Raw genomic sequence first — 19,246 nt, 5'->3', positions numbered from 1 at the left:
AACTTATTTAAGCTTAATATGTATCTAGAACTTTATACAAGAATAAGTATAATAAATTAGCAACCAAAATAAATCGTTTGATCGTAACTTTTGAAGAGTAAACTACATAATATGTTTGGCACTTGACAGTGATTGATAATAATCTCCGATATTCCCCCTCGTATCGAAAAATTAACTTCATTATGAACCAATATCTCCATATAATATTAAATTGAATTAATAGTCGTCTAATTGAATCAACAAATGAAACAATATGTGTTTTCATAACTTAACTCATCAGCAATTAAATGGTTTATTAATCTCAACAGTTTTTGTTTAATAATAATTTTATCTTATTTTTTAACAATCGTTAAATTAAGAATCTATTACCTTGAGTTGTTGAAATGACAGCGTATACAATTAAAATTTGTTAGCAAATGGCTTGGAAATCGTTACTACATTGTTATTTATTTTACTGCTTCATATTTTAATAACATCAGAAAATGAATTTTATTGCATGATGTCCATAATATTATACAACTTTATATTATTTTTACAATAGCTTAGTGTTATTCAATCTCTCGTGAATTTTCAGCTAATAATATCTTTAATTTTTTGTATACAATAATTGTAAGTTTAACTTACAATCAAAAAAAAATTATATATTAAAACTAATTCTAAAACAAATGGTAGACTCCATACTCCTAGATTTATATTTGTATTTATTAGATATACAATGTGTATACATAAAATACCTTATGTATTAGCTTGTACTGTATTTGTAATATACTCACAGCTACATTTAGTTTCTACTTTCTCAACTGTAAGTATTTTTTTTATACTAAATAATCTCTAACATTATAAATTTAAAATGAAAAATCAATTTTTTTAGTGTCTACTATGTGTATAATAACATGTTATTGACTTAACTGTATACCTACTTAGTAATAATTATGTACTTCACGTTTACCACAATATACTTATTAGTTATTATAACTAAGTATAGGTATATTTTATATATTTTAACTCTTTGTAACGTAATTTAAAATTTGATTAGAGAAATATGTCAATACGTTTTTAAAATCGATTTACAGATTTAACATTAATTCTTATAATTTTACATTTTATTTGGATGAGTCAATATTTTTAAAAAATTTCTTTTGTTTTTATTTAAGGCCGATCAAATTATTGGTAATGGATATCCAGTAGAAACGTATGCAGTTGAAACGAAAGACCATTACATGGTAGGTTTGGAACGAATACCGTATAGTAAAAATGGGAATAAAACGATCGGTAAGCCTATTATTCTCTTACATGGATTGTACGGGACTTCAATGTTTTATACACTATCTAATAAATCACTTAGTAAGTAAATGTGTTAAAAAATCTTAAAATAATTATTATACAATACATATTGTATTGTACATAATGAGCTGTACATGGACACGTCTTATTCAAAACAGACATTTATATTGAATAGGAATGTAGGATTCTCGTTGACATTTGAATTTTGAGATCATTGTCTTTATTAATAGCGCAAATGTATAAAGGTGCGGGTTTCACTTATCATAAGTTCGTTTCGTATTCTGTGTATCTTAATTCGTGGTAAGCACCTTCGACACAACGATACTATCTTCATTAGACAGGCATCAGCGCATTTACCAATATTTAATAAAACAACAAATTCCCCATTATCGTAATACAATAATACAAAAGCAAATACGAAAGTTTCTATAAATACAATGATAAAGGTTATATTTACTTATACATATGTCCAACCTATACTAAAAATTATATTTCAAATTATTAATATACATAGTTCCTTAGAGGTATCAAATAAAACATAACATAAGAATTTTTAATCAATTTAAGGCTAAAATTATTATTATATAGGTATATTTTGTTTTTATAATTAAGATATTTTCCTTATTATTAATTTACGAACAGTGACCTATCAAAAATATTTTGCGATCCATAGGTTGGGAAACACTGATGTACAGGGTGACCTAACCCAACCATGTATACCTACTATATAAATATAATAATATAACCAATAGAAAATCAGCTAAAACATAATACTTGGATTTGTTTTTTTTTAATAATTTATCAATTATGTTTTACTGAACGATTAGTCAACGAATTTTGTTTAACTAGCATTATGATATTTTTTTAACGAATTTCAATAATAAAATTACGATTAATCTTTATAAACAAAACAAAAACTCCAATAATGCACCGCGGTGCACATGAGATCACTTTATTCAATTCACCACAGGTGAACCTATTGCAATTTTATCACTTATTTGTTACCAGTAAAGGTAAAACATTTGAGTCCTATGTCCAAACAAAAAATAGCTGTAAGAATATAAAAACTTATAACAGTGTACAACATTAACACGATTCCGCTGATCTAGAAACATCAGTTTAGCATAAAAAAAAATAAAACAATATTGATAAACCCGAAGCTATGTGCACCTATAACCTATATAAAGGTGCACTTATTGAAGCTATTATATGGTTAACCTATAAAATATCACGAAATGCTCTTAAATTCGTAATTATTTAAATGTTTGCGTTATTACATTGTTTATGTCTTAGTATCTTACCTCTTAAGGTCAGCACAGGAGTATAAGTAGTAAATGTATCAATACACGCAGCAATGTTTGCAGTTAATTTCATTAATTACATATATTGACTGTAACTGTAATATTTTTTCGAACATAGGTTTCATATTATCCGATGCTGGTTTCGACGTTTGGCTGCTCAATTTTCGTCTAGCAGGGATTTCTAAATACATAAAAAATCCGAAAACCAACTTAGTTACTCCATTGAGAAATATTTCATGGGATTTCAGGTAAAACGCCTGCAAGTTATAAATTTCTCTTTTTACCTATGTCTATACTCAAAATTACCCACCTAATATACCCATCTGATTTTCTTAGGTGGATAATTTATAACCATGCTAACAATAAGTAATAGAAGAAAAAGTTAGGCACTTTATATATTCATTAATAATATTAATTATTGACATTGGTATAATTATATATGATTTCATTTGTCACAAAACAAACTATTCTTAACAATAATTCGATGATCTACCCTGTTAGCTTTCATTCATTTATTTATTAAATATTGTACTATTTAGCATGTGCATATAAATTATACAGCTGTACGTAATTACAAATATTACAATTGAAATGTACCTGCAATATTGTTAAGACTTTACTACGAATAAAATAATGATCAAATCAAAATTTATGATTGAAAATATTCAAGCTTTGATGAATTGGGAATATATGATACGACAGCTGCCATTGATTTTATCTTAAACAAAACTGGATATTCTACACTACACATGGGTGGTTATTCTTTCGGAGCTACCATATGCCTGATTGCACTAGCCGAAAGACCAGAATACAACAAAAAAATTGACAAATTAGTGTTGATAGTGCCAACGGCCAGAATGAAGTACTATGACCGGAGGCTTATCATTTTAAAGATATTCCCATTTTTATTCCACGTAAGAACCTAAATCATTAATAATATGAGATTAGTTACAAGTACCTATCCTATATGGCTATATTATATACACTTAAGGTTTTCAAAGTCAAAGAATATTTATTTTTTTTTTTAAATTAATATAGCTATATTTTGATTGTTCCTGTTAAAGATGATGACACATTCTACAAAACTAATGTAATATGCATAGTATATATTATTTATATACATATTATAATATTACATACATATTCGTTTTATTAGTTTATCTAACTTCTCTATACTATTCATTAATTTAATGATAACTTTAAAATATAGTGCATTTTAGTTATTCATTATAGTAAATACATATTGTGCTATTTTCAAGAGAACTTTGAGAGGAAGAGAATATATACCTAAGATGAAACATCCAGACAATCAATGGTTTGGAAATCAATGTAAAAATAAAAAATACATGAAATTAATCTGTATTTTTGCAATGGATATATTACAAGGAAATTATTTGTCGATAGATTACGTACGTAACACATTATTTTATTATCGTTTAGTAATTTTAAATTTACTTGTCAAAAATAATAAATTTTTATTTTTATGGACCAATTTAAATCTTCACAAAATGTATTAGGTACAACTTTAATTAATTGCACTTCATTTATAACTTTACATCATTATTCATTATAATATCATATCTATTGAATACCTATATTGTATGTTTTTATTTCACACAATAGGACAGGATGCTTCATCGATATATAAAGTTTTAATTTATAAACAGGAATCATCAAAGGTACTAATGATAATAATATTGGATCTCGTAAACACCCATGACAAAATTATATTATTTATTTTAAAATTCTTATCCACACACTTCCACTTCCACATAAAAAACAATTTAACTTATGTCGGTCAATTAAATTGGTTTCGTCCAATAATCGAAATAAACAAATCGAATAAACATTCGTCTCAATTATATTACTTATAATTTATAAATTATATGATACTATAGATTCTTGATTTAATTTTTGATGACAAGTGCCGAATACTATTTATGTAAGAGAATGCTAGAAAGGCATTAGTATTTTGTATTCAGATGCGCAGATAACGTTATAAAAACGTTTCATGCACAATCACTGAATTACTTTATAGTTAATTCAAATTTCAATCACAGATTCTATATAATTAATAAGCATCATGCAATATACTATAATTTTAGGTATTTTACCTTTGTCGTAGACTCGTAGATATCCATATATTTTATAGGGCATAGGTAAACCATTCTGTGCCTTTGGTGTTCATATAATCATATTAATGTATTTTAATATTTCATAAACCTAAGAGCCAATGAATCATTTTATATAGCTTTAATTGCGGATGGTTTTATAATATTTTAGTCGACCATAGATATCCTGAAAACATATCCTCAGCCAACGTCCGTTAAAGTAATGACACATTATTACCAACTTATACTAGCTGGTAAGTTACATAACTTTCTTATTAACTTTCAAAAAAAAATATTAATTTACTTGACCTAAACAATATCTAATACGACCTATACAACAAACTATACGAATAAAAATCGTAACAATCAGACGGCAATATGTCTTAAGCATTTTTTTTTTTTTTTAATTTTTTTTACAGATCATTTCCGAAAATATGACTATGGAAAAATAGGGAATATCAAACATTACCAATCCATTACTCCACCAAGTTATGATTTATCTCAAGTAACAGCTGCCACGTATATTTATCATTCAAAATATGACGTTATAGCTCCACCAAAGGTAGGAAGCAACTTGATATGTACTAAAACAATTTTTAAACGATGCCTACCTACTATAGCTGGTTACACATAATTATTGTACACTGCCATCAAGGATTCTTCATATGTTACTAAAACTGATAGCGGTTATGACAAAAAAAATTGTAGACAATTAAGAATCATCATTAACACTTGCCAAGGGCAGTGCTAGAATATAGATGTACAAATCTCCCGTCTCCTATATCTACAAAATGACAAGAGTTTAAATATTAGACTACTAGAATCATTTACTAAAAAACTTTAAACTTTAATAATTTAAACAAATACCTAATAAACTAATAACATAACTTTGAAATTTGTGTTTTATTGAAAAAGCCACCCACTGATAGCAGTGGCGTAATTAGGGGGGGAGGGATTAGGGGAATGGTTCCCCCCACAAAACTTTTTTTTACTGTTAACATTTTGATCAAAGTATATTGATAATGACCATTCATGTTTGCTAAAAACGTATATCCCCCCCTCCAAAAAAAAACCAAATTCCTAATTACGCCACTGACTGACAGGCCACCACACTTTGCATAAAGTATGATATATATTTATGAGTTTGTTTTATATACACCTTAGACATTTTAATATAAATAACAAAAACAATATTTACAATATACCTACCTATAGGTAGGATATGATATATTATTTTTATATATTATATAACATCATAAATACTATAATACCAAACAAATATCATTTTCAAAATGTAAATACTATTAAAAAATTTAATTATCTACATACCTACCTATTCGATATAAATATTTTTTTTTAATGATTTCAGGATATAAAATGGTTAATACAGAGATTGCCGAACGTAAAAAAAGTCACTATGGTGAAGAAATTCAGTCACATGGGTTTTGCTACTAGTCCATATTTGAGACCTATTAACATTTTAATAGTTAAACATTTATTGGACAGTAAATAGTAAAATATAATAACATATTATAAGTACTCAGTGAAAATCGCTTGTCAGATTTTGACATCATGCATACAATTAATGTACAACTATAATATATACCTAGTTTTATCGACTTAAACAAAACATTTCATATAAAAATAATATGACTATAATAGCATAGAATATCATTTTATAGCTAATAAATAATAATAAATAAATCTAATGCGTTACACAAAAATGTTAATATATACCATTGTAAGTTTTAATATATTCCTTGACATCTCCCAAGCCTTTGATCGGGTTTGGCACGACGGACTAATGTACAAACTTAAAAAGTTCTTACCCGCCCCTCTTTTCCTCTTGATAAAATTATATCTGTCAAATCGTTTCTTTACTGTTCGCCTAAACAACACCTACTTAACCCGTTACACTATTAGAGCTGGAGTCCCACAAGGAAGTAACATCGCTCCATTCCTTTACTCGATTTTCACTCATGACATACCCAAAACATTTTATACATCTTTAGGCACATACGCATATGACACGCTAATAACCGCCTCCCACGAAAGCCACGTCACAGCCAGTGAAATGATCCAAAACCATTTAAATATGATCAGCTTGTGGGCAAACAGATGGAAAATCAAAATAAACGAAACTAAATCTGTTCAAGTAACTTTTTCACTACGTAATCTCGATTCTCCACCTGTTACGTTAAACAATATAACAATTCCTAAGGCAAACGAAGTTAAATACCTTAGGCTAACTCTCGACAAACGCTTAACCTGGAGCCCACACATACAATTTAAACGTAAAACTCTAGACTTTATATCCTCAGACCACTCTTAAAATCCAAACTTTCCCTTTCCAATAAACTTACTATATACAAATCAATAATTCGACCAGCTTGGACATATGGTATCCAGTTATGGGGCTCTGCAAAGCCCTCTAACACCAACACGCTTCAAGCTTTTCAATCTATCTGCCTACGATTAATAACATCTTCTCCTTGGTATTTCACAAACAATAATCTTCACAAAGACCTAAAAATTCCTACACTCAATCAATTAGCAAAAGCCCATTACTCTAAATTTCACTCTAACTTAAACTCTCACAGTAATCCATTAATAAAGAAACTTTCTTTCACCTCACTTCCTGGCAATGTAATTAGAAGACTCAAAAGACAGTGGCCTAGAGACCTACTAAAATAAAATAAAAAAACCACGACATCTAAAATGTACTCGGTCGGATGGTGCTGCTGGGTGCCTGCCAAAAAATGTTAAATTCTGCTACTTTATATTATATTAAATATCCTATTTGCTCATTGTACATAATGTTGTAAAGATTGTAAATTACTTAAATAAATAAAAAAAAAAAATATTAAAAAAAAAAAAAAGTTTTATAAACTGAAACGATTTTTGAGATTTTTCTAAACCAAAAAATTATTTAGTTGTGTACCTAAATGTATTATACCTAAGTTAAATTAATAATAAATTGCGTCGACGATTTAACTAGGTGAAAATACGCTTTCTTAACCTTAAGATATGATTGTGATTATTTTTGAGTATACTGTCATTAAGTTATACTGCTATTAGGTATGTTTTATCATTGGTAGCAACTCTTTGTTACATTTTAGGATCCACAGATGGCTCATTCCTGGGAATTTTTCATATCCCCCTCCATTAACATTTTTCCCCCCCAATAAATGTAATATTAATAAACGATAACTGTAAACAACTTAGTTTAATTCACGGACTAAGATATAATGGAGTGGAAACGAGCAGCTTATCACGGCCACGAATTTATGTGCAAGAAGTAAGGTGCAGGGGTTCGCAATGTGTTCTTAGAGTTAACAGCGCCCTCTGTATAAAACACAGACTAAGATACAAATTGTGAAGCCAAATAAAACCACCAGTAGTGCTGAAAACTTCATAAACAGTATTCTTATCAGCTAAGTGACACTGGTGACACCTTTTCGTGGCCGTCCCCCGACCCCCGCCGACCATGTCGTTTCCAGTCCATTATATCTTTAGTCCGTAGTTTTAATTTATACTTACCCCCCTCCCCCCCATTTCAAAACCATTGCGACGCCACTATATTACCTATTATTATAAGGATATGTCATCTAGTAAAAATCATAGACATTCGGTATTGTAATTTATTTTTACATATTATTGCAGTAAAGCATTACAAGTTTCCTCACCACCTTAGCTCATTAAATGACAATCGTGTGTTCGTAAGAGGCACGTTTTTTTATTGTGGTAAAATACGTGTAAGCCTAATCCACATAGAAGACAGTGGGAGTGAATTGCCGGCCAACAATAATGAGAGAAACTGAGTAACTATTGGAGATTTAGTATGTTATATACATAAATACATTGTCTTGGCCAATATAATAATGCAGGTTAAAATATAAAGACTGATTTAATAATGTATCTTTTCGCTGACCGAAATTCGCCCAGTATCCACTGTGCCGTGTTAAATTCAAGAAGTGTATATTGCCCATACCCATTGGCAATTGGTAGTCCTTAAAACGAGACCAGCGCCGGACCAAAGAAAAAAGGTAAATTAAAAAAATTACAAATGTTCTCCATAAATAAAATAAATATAATATTTGGACATATTATTTGTCTACTGATTTTAACACGGCAGTATTATATTTTTACTTACACATAATATTTAATAATATAGGTACCTACGTTAATCAACAAATATAATATTAGTAGCTACTATTATAATATACTAATACTAGTAGGTAATACACACTATATTAATTCTACCCAATAGTTGTAAATTATAGATACAGTTAATATTATTTCTAAAAATAAATAAATTAAACTAAACCTATAGCTTACTACCACCATTGACCATTATCACCATCAATATTGCTTTTCTTTTATCCTGCATATAGCTTAACAACATATTAGTCATAGAATTTAAATTTTTCTTCACGTATCGTTTTTAATCCATTATTGTAAAATTGTATTTCTAATTTCTTGAATATTAGCTTGATTTGTATGTTTAGAAACAGCAATAGGTACATCTGAATTATAATCGCCTCTTATTATGATATATTATTGTATCCTAAAAGACGATTCACTAAAAATTGAATACGAAAAAGTTAAAATTAATTTTCGTGAAACAACTATTTAACAAAAAATAAATGAATGCTTTATTATATTAGAATAAGAACTTTTTTACAGAATTACAATAACTGAGTTAGATAACACTTTATGAAATAAACAACAACAATGCTAATACTTTTGTTATAATAGGTATAATATGTAATGAAAAATATGAGTAAAGCCAGCACAGTTTTTATTTGTTTACTTAAATCCAGCCAACATAATATTATAATGAGCTGGTTTAATTATTAAATAGATACTAAATTACAAGTGATATGAACTCGGTGGTGATATGATTAATGGTACCTATATTTGGCTAAATTTTAACCATGATGAATTTGAATTCATGGATAACCTTCAAACAAAGTAGTTAAAACTTAGTTTTATAACTCGTTAAGTTAAAATTTAACTTTGAAAAAACGTAATTTGCAAAAATAAAAAATTCCAGACACATTATGGTTTGTTAGATAGTTTTTATTTACGCTCAAGAAAATTACCGGGGAAGTTTAAAATGATAGGTACATCAAAGTAAAAAGTACTAAAAACCCATTCGAAAATTTGTATTATTCTTCGGACGAAAATTAACTTAGTTTAGATACTTTTGAAATAAAATTAACTTGAAGTTAACAAGTTAATCTTGAAAAAAAGTAACGAGTTAATTAACTTAATTTTAACTTTTAACTCGTTAATGCCCAGCCTTGAATTTACAACTACAATTATTATTTTTATCGAATTAGGTACATCATTATGTTTACAATACCGTTAAATATTAATTTCTGTAAAAAAATTATTTAAATTGTCTTTATCACTACTGTCAGCATCTCTTGTGGTACAAGTAAGGCTTTGACGTCATCGGACGTACAAAAATATTATAAAGGAAGTTCTCTAGTACCAAAAAACATAAACATTGTTTTCGGTCACTTGCGTTTTCAATGTATAAAAATATTATTGTCCAAATATTACCCTATTTTTGAATTATTTTCTATAGTTACTGCAATACTTTTTATTCAAGTTTACCCTATTGGTATGGTATTATAATATTTGTGTTAAGAATATTTATATATGAAAACATTTTTTTTAGGATCTAAATGTGAACACTATTGGTTCTATCCATTCGATGAAAAATCTATATAAGTATGTCCGAGAGAATTGTCTGATTTGTGTTTTTAATTTACTTCATTCGCTTAATTTACATATGCCTACTTATTCTTATTTATATGCCGCCATGGAATATGTACACTCAGTGGCGGAACTACGATCATTGAGGCCCGTGGATACAATTTTTTGGAGGCCCTATATCTGTAATTTAAATTTCTAAACATTGGGTTGTTTATTGTATGCAATAAAAAAAATATATATTTATAGTAAATTAATAATTTATTGAATTATAATTTCGGAAACAGTAATAATAATATTTTATTTACAATGAAAATGATTTTTTTCTGCTACGGTCTTGAGCAAACGTCTTCAACAATAACGATAAGTTCAATTTTTTAGCACGCTCATTTTCTATCGAAATCATCGCAAGACCACTAAGCCGTGTTTGGGACATGATGCTTCTTAGATAATTTTTAATTAATTTAAGTTTTGAGAATGTCCTTTCTGCACTCGCCACAGTAACCGGTAATGTAAGGAACAAGTAAAATGCCGTTAATAAGTCAGGGAAACAATTAATTAAATTATTATTTTTAATTATTAGTAATTTAGTCATATCAAAAACACTGTTACAACTTACAAGACTTAAGTTCAGAAGCAAACAGACATTTAAATGACTCAATTTGTGTGGCAAGTTCTGCTGGATTAACGTCCTGAAATTAATCCGCCAACTTTTTTGTACTCTCACTGATCTTAAAATAAATACTTGCTAATCATTAGCTTTCGTTTGATACCGATTTCGAAGTTCTCGGTCAAATTGTGTGGGCTACGTGAAGTTGGCCCATCATTACATTTTTTGGATTCACGGTGAAAGTTTGGACTTGAAAATTCTGAAAATAGACTTGCAAATACTTGCAAAATAATGGCATAGATTTAAAATAAAATGAAGTACTTAGGTGGGCCAACTTCACGAAGTCCGTTACTGATACACTGTAACACACGATTTAAGATATACGATATACCTATAAATCGTGCTTTAACAGTAAGTTGTTGACTTGCTTGTAATTTGCCTGATAAGTGATAACTCGTAATCGGCCGTTATCAATGACAACATAACAATAAAACATACCCCATAGGAATAGCAAATCGTAATCCATTGTTGACACAAATCTTGCGACTCACGCCCGCCTTTTATAAGCGGCGTTTTGTTTGGGACTTGTGTAGATAAGGTACCTTATTGTTGGTTGTTTCAATTGTTGAATTGTTTTCTCGTTTACCGTCACAGGTATTCGTATTACTTATTGTTACATTATTAAATGTGATTATTGCGATTTATAATAGTGCAAGATGAATGCGGAGAGCAATAATGTCACATATAATCTGAGGAGGAAGACACGACGGACCGACGAGTGCAAGTCCAACGATGGTAAGTCGACATTGACGACATTAATAGCTAATACAATAATACTCATTAAATCACATTGTCTTCAGAATAAAATTATAATTTTTAAGGTGAACAAATCAATATAGTACAAACGCACTGGTTATGAATTTGTTGTCAGTTATTTTTTATATAAAGGCAATTTCGTGGCGAAAAGTAGATTTTAAAATGGTTGTCAATAATAAAACACCTATACCTACGTCACTGAAAGACATAGATTACAAAAATATTAAAAATTTAAATGAATGATTCTTCCAAAGTACCAAATATACTCTATTCCCCGTATGTTTACACACTTTTATAACGCAAATAGATTATGGTGAAATACTGAAAACGTTGTGACAATACAAGTTCTCTACGTATACACCGTAGTGTTTCGCGGTGTGAAACTATAGAACTACAGTGAACTGTATTGTCACAACATTTTCACCATACTCTGCATGCACAAAAAACAAGTGGGTAAATTTACGGGGATTAGAGTATATAGTAGCTCCTGGAAGTCTGGAAATTAACAAATTATTCTAATAACTCTAAAATGTATATTTACACCAATTCCCGCAGTCACAGGCTGAAATATTTGTGTATAAAGGAATATAAAAAATAAAAACAACTAAACACAATTATTTGACTATTTCCCAACAACAATTTTAGTGTTCATACTAGCACCTAAGGAAGTTAAAATTAAATGTATGTCTTTCATATATAATACTGTATTATATTATATTATAATGTTTAAGATTAGATAAATTATTCGTACATTTCTACATTAATTTTAATGCATAATAATGAATATTCTTTTTATTTTACTCGAGTTTAATTTTATTTTTTCATCTAGTCATCATGAAATGTAGGTAATTAAGTATATCTACTAAAACAGTTAGCTGAATATCACACCCAAAATTCTAAATTCAGATAACTATTAAATTCCAGTTTTTAGCCTTAATTCAACACTGCACCATCATGTACCCCAACGAAAGAATGTTGGAAACTATTGGGTCAATTACATTTTCTATTGATAAAATAACTCATATATACATGTGTGTTTAGATTCAATGTTTGCGGCACAGACATATTTGTCGGTTGATCAGAAGACTGACTGCGGTTCAATGTCCATGATGGAAGACAAACAGTACTGGTGTGAGCAATGGGTCCTAGCTCACCGTGAAGGCAATGTTCCTGAAGAAAAAAAATATGTCGCTAAAAAATGTAATTGTCCTTAATATTTGTCACTTGCTATTATTATTTATTATACCTAAACAAAAAAAAAATTTATTTAACAATGCAACTGTTAAGTTATTATAGAATTATAAGATTATAAATAATGATACTGAATTGATTATAATATCTAAAATATTTTAATAATTTTGGATAGGTATTAAAAAAATAGCTCTTAATTCCATTTCTTTTAATTTTTCATTTAAGGAAATTAACTTAGGTACCTATTAACTATAAACACTATTTTTTTAAATAGGTGTTGTTACCAATAATTCAGATGACTCAGAGTCGTATAAGTCTAGCTTGGATTTAAATAACTTGAAAGAGTGCAAGAAGCAACAACCTAGAAAAAAGAAATTGGATTTGGATCGGGTACAAATGAGTTACTGTTGTAGATGGGTTGAATGCAATTATGAATCAACTGATATAAAAATTTATCTTCAACATGTTGCTGAGCATGTTGATTATTTATGGACTGAAGAATGGCAGGGCAACAAAGAAAGTATGTTGGTTTAACATTTTTTTTTTTTACTTTACAATTTTATAACCAAGAAATCATCTTCAGAATGGTTTACATGTTCATGGAATAATTGTACGTTCCAATCAAACTGCGAGGTGAAATCTACAACTCATGTAAATTTCCATGCATATCACACACGGCTTAAATGTGTCGGCTTGGCTGTTTTAAATCTCTGTGAAATACCTGTATGTACATTCCTGCAATAAAAACCTGCACATTAACAATTTAAATTTTTTAATTACTACATAATAAATATTTTATGTTATATTAAGGGATGTAAATTGAATGGTGATGGTGCTAACATCTTACCAGATTTACCAAGTGAATTTGAATGTAATTGGAAAAATTGTAATGATCGATTTGAATGTATGCAATACTATGCATATCATGTAGCTCAGCATTTAGATTTTTCAAAATTCAACAATTCTAACTTCATCTGCCCATGGACAGGTTTGTAAATAATAAATGTATCTTAAAATTATTTTCATCAGCATCATCAACTTAATCATTTTTATCTTTTGCAAATATTTTTTTCAGATTGTACTTTACAATTTTCCGTGCGTTACCGATTAGTAGACCATATAAAAAGCCACACTCAAGAAAAAACATGTGCTTGTCCTAACTGTGGTATTATGTTTTCCACTTACACTAAACTGAAAGATCACTGTAGACAATCAAATAAAGGTAAACTTAAAATAAATGTTATTAACATATTATAATTTTAGAAATTATTATTTTTCAGACAAAAGCAATCAGTGTAAATTTTGTAAAAAAACATTTTCATGTGAACGACTTCTAAAACAGCATGTTCGCCTTCATATAAATTATTTTAAATGTCATCAGTGTGATGCATCGTTTTCGAAAGCATTACAACTATCCACTCATATACGTTACCGTCACTTAGATATAAAACCCTTTGGATGTCATTTATGTAAATCCAAGCAAGTATAACATGACATAATATTTTCACAATATGCTAAGTTTTTAATTTTTAGATTTGTGCGCAAAGTAGATCTTACTACACACTTACGAAAACATGCACCAGGTCCGCTATTCAAATGTTCAAAGGACGGCTGTGATTTTTCATGTCGAAGCGAGTACACAATGCGAAAGCATATAGGAGTAGAACATTACAATGCAGAAGAACTGTATAAATATTATTGTCATGTGTGTGGTGATTTGTTCCTAAGAGGTTCATTTCTCACCAAACATTTAAAAACTGATCATAACTTCCACAAACCAGTTGGCTTGAAACGTTTCAGGTTTTAAATTTACTTTTTGTGTGAATAATTTTTTTTAGTTTAATTCAATTTGTATTTATTATTGGTTCGCAGGTACATTGAAGACGACGACGGGTATTATAAACTTCAAACGTCAAGATATGAATGTCTAGACATACAAGAACAAAAGAAAGTTAAGTTGATCAATCCCAACAAAGTGGTTGTAAGGAAAAAAAGTCAAACTACGTGCAATGTCAGTTTAATATTTATAGTTATTGATATTATGTTTAAAATGGTTTTTATACGATAATTATTTGATTCCAGGATAAGCAAGCAACAGAATTTGTTGTTGATATTTTATCATGTACAAGTGATGATGAGGACAATGATGATATTGAGTAATTTAAGATAAAATTAGTTTATCGTTATTGAATACATATTTAAGATAAACTATAGTCTGTTCAAAATGAGATCGGACCTCGGCGGCGACCAGTTTTTGTTCGTGACGGTCAGGCGCCTGCCTCCACCAAGGATCGTTGGCGGCGGCGCGTCAGACTGAGCCGCAGAACAAAGCCACGCCCATGTGCACAACTCGGCCGCCGAGGTCCGATCTCATTTTGAATAGAGTTTAGTAGACTATTAAACTTTAAGATTTTTTGTGAACTGAAAAATTGTATTCCTTAAGATTTTCAACATATTTAATTGAATATCTATAAAATAACTATATTTTTGTTTAATTAACAACATAATTTGTAGGTTTGCTGATCAATATAAAAAATAAGTACATTAATTATTGATCAGTGACAAAAATTAATTAACGATGTGATAATATAGTATGTACGGATTATAATAAATTGTTTTGTCTTTTATATAAACCTGTTTCCATAATACCACCAAAAATATTTTTAATTAAATAAAGAATCCAAATGTATTAATACTTATAAGCAGGTAATATACCTGGACTACAAGAACAAAATTATTGAAGCAAATATGCAATATTTATCACAATTTAATTACTTGCTTGAAAATATTAAGCAATTTGTAATTATTGTTATAATTTATATTGAATTTACATATTTGTATTTAAATATTTTAATTTCAATTGAGTAATATTAATAAAATAACTTTCTTCACTAACGTATTATTACAAATTACTTAATAACTAAAAAATGTAATTATACTTATAATAAATGTATTGCATTTTACTAGTTTTCACTGTGAAAATTTACTAAATACTAAAATTAAAAATATCATTGATTTTAGATTAGATGGACAAGTCGTTGTTAGAAAAATGTAATAACTAAATAATTGCTGGAAATGGGAGGATTATAATATTATATAGATTAGACAGTTGGTGTAGTATATTATGAATTATGATGTATACTCTAAATTTAATGACAATACTTATTCTTTGTAAATTAAAATTCTAAATAGATAATTTATAATTATTTTACAACTCGTATCATAATAAGAATTATGTCTGTAATTGTGTATACCTAAACTATGCATATAAACATTTTTCATATTTTTGTATTTTTTCTTGGTAGTAGTTATGTATTGTATATAATTTTTTTAAGATTTAATCAATTTATAAATTCATTACAATTTTTTAATTCTTGTAGAAAAATGTTGAATAATAGCTCAAATATATTATACTTTTATTTCATATATTTAATATTTCTTCTAACAAATACCTTAAAAAGTAATTTAAAGCAATAAAAATAATAGCGCACTAGACATCAGGATAATACATGTCATCGAATCGTTTTTTCCTAATTCTTCTGCCCTTATCTCTATCCTTGCGTTGTATGTAAGGCCCATAATGGTCATCCAGTCTTCTCTCATTCAGTGGATCCTGTTCAAGTTCAAAGAAACGTCTCCTGGCCTCAAAATGTCTGGTTTCATGTTCAATCTTATAAATATGCTCCCAATCGTAAACTTCAGGTAAAAGACGATGCCTAGGTCTGTGAGATGTTAAAACTTTGTATCTATCATGTAACCATACCCTATAAAAATATATATTTATTGTAATTTGTAAGTTTATTTTGAACACACCATGTTATTCTTATATTTAATATATTATGATAAGGAAATTAATTAATAATTAATACATATTTTAAATTTAAATTTACCTTTTTTTAATATCATCTATGTTTGCCACTACTTGTTCTTTACCAAGATATGGACACATTTCGTGATCTCGTGATTTAGGGATATTCACATAACAACTTAAAAGATCTTTTAACACATCATCATTCCAACCTGCAACACGATACATTTACAGCATGTAATAGTTGTATTATGGCAGTTAATAATTAATTACGTACCAACAATGCGGTCATCTGTGATGTTGTGAAACAGTTCTGTTTGTTTTGTTCCCCAACAAATGTTACTTGGAGCAATTGGACGGTTGATATCATCTTGACTTTTAAAGAAGCGCATAGTATTTAATTGATACATGTAAAATGACCATGTCTTACCATTTGTAATAATTGATTGATTAACAAGAGGATATGTAAGTTCATTGCAAACTGTAAAACCTGCAAACAATTTTACTTTATATACAAACAACTAAAATATTGTTGACTAGATAAAAAAAAATTGCATGAATTGATTCTAATTTTGTAATATATAATGATGAGGTATTAACACAATCCCAATCCTTTTACCCATTTTAAATTCCAAATGAGAGGATGAATCAAGTTTTAAAGTATTAAAAATAACAGTTTTACCTTGATAAGAGGCTTGACCTATCAACCAAGCGAATGATGCTAATATTGCTTGGGCATGAACAGCTTCTTGGTGTTCTGATTCACCAAAATTTGGTGGTCTATCTTCTAAGTACTCATTGGTGTGTATGGACAACAGACCAAATTTTTGTTGATCATTTGGCCAAAAACCTGAAGTCATTTTCAATATAAGTATCTTATCAATCTTTATATGTATATCTTTTTTCATTATATAATTAGTAACAAACCTGGTATACTGATGCCATGTCTCCTTTCATAAGGTAATTTATGATAAATTGTAGGATCATAATCATAATTAGGAATACCAAATTCTTTGAATGCAGTCTTTGGAATATCAGAAGTGGCAGACTGAGCAGTAGTTAACGTCCATTTATCTAGGGGAACTGAGGGTAAAGGTAAATTATGTCGCACCTGTATTGTAGGTCGACCAAAATAATGTATCCATCTATCAACAGGATTTTTCAAATTCTCTTTAGGTACATTTTTTTTCTTTCTCATTTTTTCATCTTCTTTAGTGGCTGCAAATCCATGTACATTCCAGAATCCTTCAACCCGAGGTTCATAATCGATCTATTTAAAATTAACAATTAATCGTTATAGGTACAATGATGATTTGATATATTATAAATTAAATTGATAAAAACAAAAACATACCTGAGCTTCAAATAAATGTGGATAATCAGCTGCCAGATTGGCTAAGAATAAACGATTTACTTGTTCTGCTATACTTTTAGCCAATTCATTTGTTGATCCGGATTCACCAATATTTCTGTCAGATTTTATTACTTTACCTCTGCTTCTAAAAAGTGATTTAATAATTTTTCAATAATCAAATCTAAATAATTATTTACAGCCTATATTATTACTAACCTATTTCTATTGTATTCAAATACCAAACTATCCTCTAGCTGAGGTTTTATACGGTCGATGAATTGTTGACAATCGTCATTTGAAAGTCGATTGGGAAGAGTGTCTACTTCATATATTTTTGTCTTTGTTACCGTCTGAGCAAATGGCAAGAAGTCATATGGTATTACTTTATCTTTTACCACTAATGACTGCCAACCATAATATCTAAATAATCAATACGGTATATGTTAAGCAATACCTATAATATTTTGTAATTTTCAATCAATCAATCGAACCTGGGCATGTTTATGCCGATAGATTTTTCTTCGACTGTACTGAGGTTACGAATTTTTTCATGATCAGTCAGTTCTTGGCGCAACAGTGTCGGCTCAGGTTTAACATCTACAATAGGTGGATACTGTGCGCGGCTCTCTTGACGACAAACGTACGCAGAGGAAAGCGATCGACCGAATACTTTTGGTACATTATATTTGGGAATTCGAACGGTCAACATGTCTATACAACAAATAAAAATAGTAGTTTAGGTAAACGTCAAAGAAAATTCATGACATAAATTTGATAAATTGTTTCACTTACCGTAGAGCCGATAATTAAACAGAATCCCAACAATTTACTATTGACGTTCAACCTTCAAACCGAACATTATTATTACTATAATATAATATACGAATTAAGTATAAATTATGTATAATAAATAAATAAATAAATAATTAATTCGTCCGTCGTCGCGTTGTAAATTGTAAAGTAAACTGAAATGTATTTAATATTTTAATTTGTCATGCGTTCTGTACTTCTATTATCATTTATCAGTTATCACTGCTCAGTTCACCG

General features: G+C 28.8%; 3 protein-coding genes across 4 annotated transcripts; 2 read left to right on the top strand and 1 right to left on the bottom strand.

Moving 5' to 3' along the window:
- Positions 1–715: 715 nt before the first annotated feature.
- Positions 716–6,209, top strand: LOC132942286 (gastric triacylglycerol lipase-like). Its single transcript, XM_061010563.1, has 8 exons — positions 716–802; positions 1,155–1,344; positions 2,704–2,833; positions 3,256–3,499; positions 3,845–3,994; positions 4,869–4,950; positions 5,116–5,258; positions 6,066–6,209. Exons 1-8 carry the CDS (start codon positions 716–718, stop codon positions 6,207–6,209), a joined length of 1,170 nt encoding a protein of 389 aa, XP_060866546.1.
- Positions 6,210–11,507: 5,298 nt separating this feature from the next.
- Positions 11,508–16,461, top strand: LOC132943939 (histone H4 transcription factor-like). Of its 2 annotated transcripts, XM_061013116.1 has the most exons (11): positions 11,508–11,628; positions 11,741–11,825; positions 12,888–13,046; positions 13,312–13,557; positions 13,621–13,760; positions 13,848–14,025; positions 14,113–14,259; positions 14,318–14,516; positions 14,571–14,837; positions 14,910–15,048; positions 15,120–16,461. In XM_061013116.1, exons 2-11 carry the CDS (start codon positions 11,747–11,749, stop codon positions 15,195–15,197), a joined length of 1,632 nt encoding a protein of 543 aa, XP_060869099.1. In that variant the 5' UTR covers positions 11,508–11,628; positions 11,741–11,746; the 3' UTR covers positions 15,198–16,461. The 2 variants fall into 2 exon arrangements, with proteins under 2 accessions (XP_060869099.1, XP_060869098.1); XM_061013115.1 differs by having other exon boundaries at positions 11,536–11,825.
- On the bottom strand, positions 16,435–19,221 carry LOC132943938 (large ribosomal subunit protein mL65). Its single transcript, XM_061013114.1, has 9 exons — positions 18,992–19,221; positions 18,691–18,910; positions 18,416–18,619; positions 18,200–18,344; positions 17,773–18,115; positions 17,528–17,695; positions 17,123–17,335; positions 16,928–17,057; positions 16,435–16,801 (listed from the first exon to the last, which is right to left on the bottom strand). Exons 2-9 carry the CDS (start codon positions 18,906–18,908, stop codon positions 16,528–16,530), a joined length of 1,695 nt encoding a protein of 564 aa, XP_060869097.1. The 5' UTR covers positions 18,909–18,910; positions 18,992–19,221; the 3' UTR covers positions 16,435–16,527.
- Between the last annotated feature and the right edge of the window lie 25 nt (positions 19,222–19,246).

This window comes from Metopolophium dirhodum, chromosome 4 (assembly GCF_019925205.1).
Source record: "Metopolophium dirhodum isolate CAU chromosome 4, ASM1992520v1, whole genome shotgun sequence".
NCBI lineage: Eukaryota > Metazoa > Arthropoda > Insecta > Hemiptera > Aphididae > Metopolophium > Metopolophium dirhodum.
The sequence above is the reverse complement of the archived record's forward strand: the minus strand, read 5'-3'. Positions and strand labels throughout refer to the sequence as shown.